The following is an 11,174-nucleotide window of genomic DNA, read 5'->3' on the forward strand; positions in this document are numbered from 1 at the left end:
CTCTCTCTCTCTCTCTCTCCCTGGCAGTCCTGGAACTCAATATGTAAACAGACTGACCTCAAACTCACAGAGATGCTGCCTGCCTCTTGCCTCTTGAGTGCTAGGATTAAAGGTATATGCTACCACACCCAGAAACTATCTAGATTTTGGAGTGGCATTTTTTTTTTACGATTTGCTTTGTTTTTCGTTATGTGCATGCGTCTGTGTGGGTGTCTGCACATGGTGCCAGTGCTCTTTGGAGCTGGAGCTGGTTGTAAGCTACCCAGTATAGGTGCTGGTGACCAAACTCGGCTCCTTTGCAAGAGCGGTACATGCTCTTCATTGCTGACCCATCTCTCCAGCGCTAGAATAGGCTGTTAAACGCAGAACTCTGCTAGTGTGTTATTTGAACAGAAACACCTTCTTCACAATCTTCAAATCAGGTTAATAAGTCCATGTGTGTTTTCTTTGGTTCTTTATGCGACGTTCGTCAAGGGAATTCAAGTTAATTTCCAAAGGAATGAACACACTGCTGGCCATTCCACCACTGGTCACTGAGTCTTTCTGTTCAAGGCTCTGGCCACATAAATGGCATCTACTCCACCAGGTGACAGCTCAGCCATGAGTTGAGTGAGGCAGACGCCTGGTGTAGCATGTTAGCAAGTTCAGGGACATCTGCTAGATGGAAACAGTAGCGACCCCAGGACGTTGGCCAACAAGCGTGCATCTGAAAGGGATCACACTTGCAGGGCACGAGGAACAGGGAGCAGCTTATGGCCCTTGGTGAGGAAGGGCTTGCTGTGTTGAGGGAAGACCCTGAGGCTGCTGGGGAAGTGAGAGCTGCTATTGAGGCCGGAGGTTTCGTGACCCGGGGTTATCCGGCCAGCGAGCATGGCGTAGATGTAGCACCAGGTTTCGTGGCCCATCTTCTGACCAGCGACACGGGTTGGTCAATGTCCCAGCCTAGTCTGTCACCTGTTTTATAAATGAAGTTTTTCTAGGACACAGCCCCATTCACACATTTCTGTCATGTTAGCTTGGGATGCTATTACTAAAGAACCAGGTCCCTCAAACAATAGATATTTCTCTCATGCCTCAAAGTTTCTATAATAAAAAACAATGTTCATGGACTCCCTCTCACTAGACAGCCCTGTCAGCTGGGGCTCACCCCTGTATCCTCACCTCCTACAGGCTGACTCCAGATGGTCACCTCTCAAGAAAGTTTCAGCCTGAAACTTTGTAGGGCGTAGATAAGTGCATAGCATGCTGCTGTGCCCGTGTCTCTAGAGAGGAGCGGCTGCTGACTGCCACCTCTGCCATCCTCATTTAGTTCTCTGAGTGGCACAACCACTTGGTCCGGTCTCGAGTATCCCATCCCTCCTGGGCAAAGGAGGATCCTACCTGAGATTAAGCCGACTCTGGGGCAGGGCCTAGCAGCTGATGTACACACACCTTATGAGATCTGCTTGGGAGCATCTTACAGGCCTCACATCTGTGGCCCAGGCATCAGCATACTGAACATAAGGCCGGCCATGTACTTCACTCGACCTGCCTCTCAAGTCCATACTTACGGATCCATGAGGGCGCAAGTACACTGAGACCAAGTGACCGGCCGTCCAGTGTCAGAGCCTACAGAGGTTACCTTACACTGTACTAAGCATGTGAAGTCTGCCATGAGCGGAAACGACAGCGGCTATACAACTGGCAGCTCACCCCCCTGTCACTGATGCTTGTGGCCAAGTTGTTGAAATGCAGATTTTTCTTGGTGGATTCTGTTTCTCAGATGTTCCTTCACACGCATCTGGGCAAGAAAAAGACTGTCCACCGAGCAGAGGGGCTCTGGGTTAGGGGCCTGGACAGGGTTCTCAGCTATAGCCCAGTGCTGGAACTCCCTTTGTGGATGTTCTAAACAGATGACATCATCCCAGGAGAGCCATCAGAACTAGGGTAGGAAGCACAGCATTCCCCAGGGGAGGATCCCGGGAAAGCCTGGGGTGGAGAGGCGAGGGTAATGCCCAGCACATGGCATTCCATGGGAGAGATAGGAGTCAGTCAGCGGTTACCCACAGCTCAGCTGGAAAAGACTGCTCTCCCTGAATGGCTTGCAGGCAAGAATCTAGGCAGACAGATTAAGTGCCCAATACCTAGGTTGTACCTGTCCCCTGTGGGCTCAACCTGGGGACTCTCCACCGGCTGTGGTGGTTGTTGGTCGGCATGACTATCACTGTACCACACACTGCTGCAGACTCAGTTATACCTGTGTAGACGGGCTGTGACACCAGGAATATCTAAACTTTGACATCACCAAGAGAGTCTGCATGGGCTGCTGGTACAGGCTTTGGGTGTCCAGGGCTGTGGCAGCCTATAGGACTTATGGCCAGCTGGCAGAAGAGACCCCCAGATGCTTTTCATGGCCTTAGGGGACATAAGTGACATCCAGGAATGTGGCGAGAAGAGGTGAGAGATCCACTGAAAGTCTGAGGCAGCTGTCTGATCTCTAACACAACCTCTGAGGACAGGTCCCTAGGAGGGAAGCTACACCACATGAAGCCAGAAGTAGAGGAGAGAGTTCCAGAGGGGTCAGGCATACCGCTAGAGAGGCTGGAGGGCCAGGCGGATGCATGCCAGAGTCTAAACTGCTTTGAGGAAGCATCCCCGTGTCTCAGGAATAAGAAACTATCTAGGAGAGAAAGGGAGCACCCACACAGTTGTGATTGTGAGCGAGTAAAGCAGAAACATGGTCTGCAAGGCTGCGGACAGACGGAGGCTGCGGACAGACGGAGTGTACTGAGCGGTTGACTCAGGGCAGAGCCTCCCATGGGGAAGCAGGCCTCCAGGTACCAGTGTTTTCCTGAGAAGATGACAAAGCTCCAAGCGGGCAGACACTCCCACCTGCAGCCGCCTGTCCCTCTCTGCAGGAACAGGGGACAAAGAGAAGCAAGGTGCACCCCACTGGTTCTTCCCTATCTGAGCCAAGTGAGAAATGACAAAGACTATGTAGGTGTGGGACAGTTCCCAACTCTTTCTCGTGGCCTGATGGGGGAGGGCTGCTGTGTCTCCCTCTCTGCCTAGAAGAGGAACACAGCTTGCCAAAGCACTAAGAAGGGCATGGGTTTTAGTTTAATCCTCTACAAGAACAGGTTTAATTAGAATGGTAGAGGTGTAGACTTACAGTTGCGAGCTATCCGGACCCTGTTCTGAGGCGTCTTGTCTCTGTCTCCCACAGGGCTTCATGTGTTCCCCACCTTTGTGATCTATGAGTTGACTGTGCTGGTATTCCTCACGCTGTCCGTGGTCATCATGAAGGTATGAGGCTTTCTCCTAGAACTCACAGCTGAAGTCTCACACGTATTACACAGGAGAGCACTTCTCATTAGTCCCCATTTCCAGCCAGCAGCTGCATAAATCCTGCAAAGCCCCAGTGGCACTCGTGTCTACAAGTGCCACTGTGTGGAGACACTGCTGACCCATACCCTCCCAAGGGGGCAGGTCTGGGCCAGTAGTTAGGCTGTCAGGATGATGTGTTATGTCAGAACTGGGGTGTTGGGAATTGCCAGGAGTCAGGTCAGGGAGCATCTTTCTAGATCTGCAGGCTTGTTCCGAACAAGTCTAAGGAGCAGCCCGTGCCTCCTCCCTGATGGTGGTGTATGTCAGCACACAGGAAATCAAGTGGACATTTTCAAATGGCCATCCACGTGGCCACCAATCAGTGTGTTGCCTGTAGTGATGCCTAAGTCACAGAGTGACTGCCTATTTAGCAGTATCTGGTGAGTCGCTAGTGCTGAGCTGCCCACCAGTTCCTGGCTGCTCACCGGAGACCGTCTCTCGTGTGGACTGGATCTTCCTCTTGACCACTTAATATTTAATGCTATCCATTCAACTCGCTGGGGGAAGGCTTACTTTCTGTCAATGAATCCAAGCCTTTTATTTTGCCTTCTTGTTCTAGATGAATTTGGTAGTTTATCTATTTATCTTGTGCCTTCCGGGTGGGTATCTGATGTGCCACTGTGCGTGCCTTCCTAGTTGGTTTGTGACTAGAAGCAATGGTAGCCATTGATGGTCTTTTTCCATCTCGGTTTTGTATTATGAGAGCGATTTTGTCCAGCCTCTGGTCACGATTAGTGATTCGATAAACTATTCTCACAGTTTGTGTTGGCAGTGCTGGTCTTGTCTCTCATCCTGCCAAGGAGCAGCCAGTACATCAAGTGGATCGTATCTGCTGGGCTGGCACAGGTCAGCGAGTTCTCCTTCGTTCTGGGGAGTCGAGCACGGAGAGCAGGCATCATCTCCAGAGAGGTGAGAGTCTATAACCTGACTGAAGTGAGAGCCCTGTGGAGCACGGAATGCTTCAGTGCAAGCAGTTAGGCAAAGAGTGAACACCCCCCAACACGCCCTCCGCCCCTGACTGACTTGGTAGTTGAGGCACACCAGGCTCAGGGCAGCAGCACACTCTCAGTGTGCACTAAGCTGACCCGGAAGGAGGCCTTTGGTGGAGTCATGGAAGCTGGGCCTGGCTGCTTCCTCCTCATAGAAGGAAGATGTTGGATTTCTTAGGTGGAAATAACTAGTTAATCCTGCTGTTGTCTTTTATATTTGATCTTAGTCCAAAGGCCAAGAAGTGATGCCATTCTTCTTTATAGCACTATAATTAACAGGCTGATATCTGCTGGGACGGGCTGTTATCTTGACCCTACAATAGAGGCTCCCACTGACACACAGGGAGGCCTGTGGAACATCTGCAGTCTCTGTGTAAGGAGTGTGAGGAAGCAGCAGTGTCAGGGACACAGTAGGAGCACTGTGGAGGTTTCTAGTGAATGAATGAGGCATCACTGAACCGGATGCAGAGCTGCATCATGGGGAAAGGATGGGTCCAGTCTGAGTCCCTTTGATGTGTGAGGCCCCTAGGGCTCACCTTCAGGCCAGCAATGAAACTAGGCTGCTCCCCTGGAATTTACCAGAACTTACCACAGCTTCCCATCAGAGGTCAAATCCTACCCAGTTCTTCCCACTACAAATGTCTTCTGGCCTGTGGCAGAATTTCCCCTCTCTTTAAAGATGGCTATGCTTCCGGTTGACAGCATACCTCCCAACACTCAATGGGACCACACTCTCAACGTGTGCTACTCAAGGTGTCCTCTGAACATGCAGGACCTCCTGATGCTCAGTGAGACACGTAGGCTGTATGCTCTACCTCCTGGAACTCTGGTGACTGTGCCCGTTTGCCTGTTGCAGGTGTACCTCCTTATCCTAAGTGTGACCACACTTAGCCTCTTACTTGCCCCAGTGCTGTGGAAAGCAGCCATCACCAAGTGTGTGCCGAGACCAGAGAGGCGGTCAAGTCTCTGACAGCACGAGATGACCACAGACTGTGGGGCGGGGATCCTTCCCTGGGGGTTTCCAGTCCTGAGATGGTCGGCTGCTGCACCTCTCCGCTGGCTTCCCATCAGAGACAGAGTAACACCGACCAAGGGGCAGAGTCCTATGCTTGCTTGCATTTTAAAAGACTCTCCTGTCATGTTTAAGAATTTTCCAGAGTAATTTATTTGCAGTCAGTTGATTATGTACAGAGTTTTAACACTGCATTTTACAATCACCTGAACTATTTTGCCTGGATGTGCCTTTTTTAATGAAAAGTATTAACTTCCACTTGTTAATTTATCAGCTTATGATTTTTGGTAAAGAAGAAAAAGTTGCAAGCCATTTTATTTATTGTACAATTATAATCTGTTGGTCAAATATTTGTTATTAAACATAATAGCAATATAAAATTTTAATTTTATTTTTGAGCTTGGAAACTTACTTTTGATCTTTAAAACTTCAATGTCCTCTTGCTTCTTGTAGCTATTTTAAATAAAACATTTTCATGTTGATTTTTATTAGTTTCACTTTTAAGATACTTGATTTTGAATCACAGGAATATGAATTCTTAAATAAAGACCATTTATGACCAGGGTATAATTATTTGGAACTTACTGAGCATCCCATTTTTTTAAAAAAATTTACTTATTTTTATGTGGTTCTTTGACTGTGTGCGTGTGTGTACATGAGGGTGCCAGATCCCCAGGGACTGGGGTTGTAGTTATCAGCTACCATGTGGGTGTTGGGAACTGAACCTAGGTGCTCTGGAAGAGCAGCCAGCCCCCTAACCCACAAGCCATCTCTCCAGCCTCCAACAATCTCAAGTTTTAAGTTAGATTTTTGGTGTTGAACTAATTATTGACAAAATCTAGCCAATGTTTTTTTAATTTTAGATTTACTTGTATGTATGTATGTATGTATGTATGTATGTATGTATGTATGTGCATTACGTGTGTTCCTGGTGTCTGAGGAAGTGAGAAGAAGGAGGTTGGTTGGATGCCTTGGACCTAGAGTTATGGGTGATTGTGAGATGCTGTGTGAGTGTTGGAAACCAAACCTGGGTCCTCTCCAGAACAATGGGTGCCCTTAACTGCTGAGCCATCTCTCCATCCCCCACCAATGTTTTTTTTATAGGGATCATTCATATGTCATCATATAGTTCTTTTTTTTTTTTTATGCCATCATATAGTTCTTAAAGACCAAATGAATGCATTTCAAAGATGTTTAAGTTCTAACTTTGGAATTTAGTTGGTATATATTTTTTAAAAGATTTATTTATTTTATTTATGAGTGTACTGTAGCTGTCTTCAGACACACCGGAAGAGCGCATCAGATCTCATTACAGATGGTTGTGAGTCACCATGTGGTTGCTGGGAATTGAACTCAAGACCTCTAGAAGAGCAACCAGTGCTCTTAACCACTGAGCCATCTCTCAAGCCCCCATAGCTGGTATATTTTTGTTATCAGGTACCCTAGAAATGAAGACCTGACTCTTGCCTAGGTTCTCCTGAGGGGGTGGACAATCTCTCCATGGTCCTGTACCTGGATCCTCTGTTGGGAACTGGAATTTGCTCCTAGTTTTGGATGCTGAGAAGCACAAGGTCAAAGCTGGGAAGGCTCTGTCCTTCAGCCTCTGGGATGGCCCCTGGGGCTGCATGTTGTAGAGTATTTCAAGGAGTGAGGAAAATAGACAGCCCACTCCCAGGGGCTTGTTTATAATTAATGTAACCCACCCACGAGGGTGAGTTCTCTCTGATTGAAACTCTTCTGAGCCCACCCTCCCAACACTGTTGTATTGGGGATTAAAACTTGTAGCACCTGAAATCTGGGTCTGGAAACGTTCACACATAGTAGGTGTTTTATTTTTCAGTTGCGTACATGTTCTATTTTAGTTGACAGTTACAGTTATATGTGTGTATACTGTGTACAACATCGCTGTTGCTTTAAACAAGAATTCCTCTGTAAATACCGGTTTTCAGAGCAGGACAAATTGACCGTATATTCTGAGGTCGAGGGACCGAGTATGAGGTGTGATTATGTATTTTATGTGTGCATATATGGATTGCATTAATGTAAATTGAAACCATTGAAGTCGATTGAAATAGACTGTTTTCTCGAAGTGTAGAACAGTAGAAGCACAGGCTTTCAGAAAACGATGGTGCTCTCCTGAGTGGTGTCAGATGGCTGATTCCATCACCGTTCCCACCAGTGTGCTTGGGAGATGCTAAAGGAGCAAGATACCCTGGCACGGCTGCTGGCCAGAAGTGCCTACAAGGTTCTGTGACATTTGAGGGAGGCAAAGATTGCTTGGAGACTGCCTGGGAAGGGACAGTGTCAGCGACTCTGGACAGAGAACTCAAGGATGTCAGTTTCGATGCCTTCCAGGAGCTAGGCCATCAGCTGCAGGGTACCAATGCTTCAGAGCACAATGTACTCATGGAAGTTTTGCTGAGGTAAAATGCAGTTCCAGGTGTGGAGGGAGATGCATCCAAGATGCCATGATCCCAGAAGATATGGCAGTGGGACTGGGAAGGATACCTGTTTTCCCTGGCTCTTTCACCAGCCCACATCAGCCATGTGTGGTCTGCATGCTGTACACAGGTCACGACAGGGATGGACTGGTTCAGAGTCAAAGATCTCTTCCCGTCATGTACTTGGACAGGTCTGGAATAGCTGAGGGGACAGAACTGACATACAGACTCACTAACCTTCTTGAAGTTGGTTCTAGAAAAACCAAGGCTCTTGGAGCACCTGGAGAGTCCATTAAGAAGATGAAGAGGAAGAGATGTATGCAGAAAGGCCTGGGTGGAGCTGACTTCAGAATGGGATGTAGGGAAGGAAGATGGCTGGAGTCACATTCCTATTGTGTCCCCAGGGCCTGATGATGACAACAGGAACCCTCACAAAGGGCTTCATGTCCCTGCAGGGGAAGGGAAGATAGGATAGAAGGAGTTGTGGCTAACACCTCTAGGTAGAGAGGAGACAGTGCCCAGAACAGGAGGACCCTTGCCTGGAGGGGAAGATGCTGAAATAAAACACAAGACAGTGTCCAGGGATGTCTCCTACCTAGCTGGACTGGGCCAGTCCCTGTTGTAAGGATGGTAGTAAGGATACTGCTTTACACAGGAGGAAGTGAAGGAGACTTAGACCATTCATTGAATGGGATTTACGGTGTGATGACGTCACAGAGAGGGAGGCCAATGGGCACAGATTATCCCAGCTGAACACAGATAGCGTCTGATATTAAATTTTCCTATCTTTATGATGTTGAACTTTTATTGGGAATTCTTTTTCCCAAAAAGTTAATTCTTGAAAGGTAGATTATAGGCACCTTCCAGAGGTATTTTTATTTATTTATTTAGACATAGTGCTTCTCTATGTAACAGCCCTGGCTGTCCTGGAACTCACTTTGTAGACCAGACTAAACTCAAACTCACAGAGATCCTCCTGCCTTTGCCTTTTAAGTGCTGGGATTAAAAGCATGCGCCACCCTGCCCAGCTAATATTTCGTGATTATTTGTTTTTATTTTTGTATGTGCGTTGGTGTTTTGCCTGCATGTATGTTTGTGTGAGTACCAGGTACCCTGGAACTGGAGTTACAGACAGTTGTGAGCTGCCATGTGAGTGCTGGGAATTGAACCCAGGTCCTTGGGAAGAGCAGCCAGGGCACACTGCAGACATAAGAGGTCCAAGGCCTAGACGGAAACTTGCCCAGACTGTGGTGAACTGACTGAAAATGGAGGCTGACTGAAAGGGGCGGGCTTTTGTGATTGGCAGCTCTGATCTACCTCAGCTGGTACTCCCTAGCATCATGAAGAGCCAGCCTTGCTATGGTCCTGCAGGACTGCTAGTTCTCACGTTCCTTGTGCATCTCAGCCAAATGACTGTGGTCTGTTTGTCCCAAAAAGTGCACAGGACATCGCTGTGGGAGCTAAATCTCAGGGCTGGATACCAAAGACTTCCAAACAGATACTTTTGGATAGCTACGCCCACCCCATCAAACAGAGGGACACGTTGATCTGGGAGTTCACGTAAGACTCGTTCCCAGTTTTTTCTACCCTTCTCCTTCACAACACCAAAGGGAGCACAAGTGAGTGCAGAAGAATTTCTTAATGTTTTTGATACTTTCCTGCAGTGTGTTGTAACTATGAGAACATAGACACGTGACCTTGACATTGCTGCCCCTTTGTAGGTGTCAAGTAGAACAGAGAGTTCTATTTTCAACTTTTCAGGAATGCGTTTGACCCAATTCTCAGGTCTGAAATACCTTCATGTTAGCTAATTAGGATACAATATAACTCTGAGGTTCCATCCTGCAGTTACTTCCCCTTAATACTGTGGATTTCTCCCACCCAACCATTGTTTAGACTGATACACACAAACAGTGTAACTCCCTTTCAAAGAAGGCTTGGAGTTTCTGATTAACCAGACACAGTTTTACCATCCCACCCAACAAGCACCCACTCTGGCATTTGTCCACGGGAACTGAGAGCAAATTTGTGTCCCTATAACAATCTGTGCATGATGGTTTAGAGCAGACTTTCCTTATTGCCAAAACTCAGCCCAGAACCCTTCAGACAGTCTGTGAGCGCATCCAGAGCATGGGACACGCAACAGTAAACAAAGAGTGACTGGGTTGTGAAAATACCTAAGGGAACTTTAAATGACGATGAATGTAGAAGCCAGTTCAACATGTCTCATTTCGCCTGTGACACTCCGAAAAGGACAACACTGTGGGGACAGAAGAAAGTCGGTGGTTGAGGAGGCCTGAGGGTGGTGTGTGACGGTGGACAGGGGGTTGACAGAACACAGAGGACTTTTAGGGCAGTGAATCTATTCAATGAAACTTCAGTGGAGGTAGAGATGGTCCCACCCCAGTGTGTTTTTCCCAACTCAGAGTGTATAATAAGATTAGAACTTGCCGGGCTCTGGGCGATGGTGGTGCACGCCTTTAATCCCAGCACTTGGGAGGCAGAGGCAAGTGGATTTCTGAGTTCGAGGCCAGCCTGGTCTACTGAGTGAGTTCCAGGACATTCAGGACTACACAGAGAAACCCTGTCTCGAAAAAACAAAAACAAACAAACAAACAAACAAAAGAACTTGCCGGGCTTGTGGGGGCGTACCTTTAATCCCAGCACTCTGAAGGCAGAGGAGGGAGATCTCTTGAATCTGAGGCCAGCCTGTTCTATATCGCCAGTGTGAGAGCAGCATACTGTCTCAGAAAAACAAAACAAAAGCCAAAACCAAGAGTAGGATCTGATATAAACTATGAATTCTTGGTGATAATTATAAATCATTGTAGGCTGTTTCCCTGGGTAGGATGGATGGCCGTGAGAATGTAGTTTAGCAGTGTGCTTAGCATGTTCAGAGTACCAGATCCAATCTCCGATGCTGCCATTGAGAGAGCAAACAAGCAGGACATGGTTACTGCTCTTGAGATGGCAGTCTCACTATGTTGTCAAAGCTAGGCTTGAACTCACAATCCTCCCACCTCACATGAGTACCTAGCTCATAAAAAAACAGACTGCCAAGTTTATCCAAAAATGCAGAGACTTTTTTTCGAGATATCATGGAACCTACGGGGTAGTTTGAAGATGGCCAACTTCCAAACCTATCAATGTGGTTTGTATCCATATTTTTATTTAGATTTTTCTTAAAGTAATATTTTATATTTTTTAAGCTATGGAGCGTTTGGAAATCTGAGTTAATTTTAATTAGATTTCTTTCATGCTAATATAAACTATATTTATAATATATTTCCAGTAGATTGTTGTGATAAGGAACTGTAAGTTATTTTATTTAATTATTTGCAACATTGGACTAGGAACTCAGACGCT

The 11,174-nt window shown here is 47.1% G+C and overlaps 1 protein-coding gene across 3 annotated transcripts in view; it reads left to right on the plus strand.

Moving 5' to 3' along the window:
* Tmco3 (transmembrane and coiled-coil domains 3) overlaps positions 1-5,988 on the plus strand; it is a 36,086-nt gene extending 30,098 nt beyond the window's left edge. For 2 of the 3 annotated variants that reach the window (XM_028766282.1, XM_028766283.1), the window contains exons 12-14: positions 3,206-3,285; positions 4,126-4,275; positions 5,212-5,702. In XM_028766282.1, coding sequence (XP_028622115.1) covers positions 3,206-3,285; positions 4,126-4,275; positions 5,212-5,325 — 344 coding nt within the window. In that variant the 3' untranslated portion in view covers positions 5,326-5,702. Of the gene's footprint in view, positions 1-3,205; positions 3,286-4,125; positions 4,276-5,211 lie in introns of all 3 variants that reach the window. The other variant, XM_028766281.1, reaches the window with a different exon arrangement.
* The last annotated feature ends 5,186 nt before the right edge of the window (positions 5,989-11,174 follow it).

The sequence above is a fragment of the Grammomys surdaster genome, unplaced genomic scaffold (assembly GCF_004785775.1).
Source record: "Grammomys surdaster isolate TR1022 unplaced genomic scaffold, NIH_TR_1.0 167, whole genome shotgun sequence".
NCBI classification, from domain to species: domain Eukaryota; kingdom Metazoa; phylum Chordata; class Mammalia; order Rodentia; family Muridae; genus Grammomys; species Grammomys surdaster.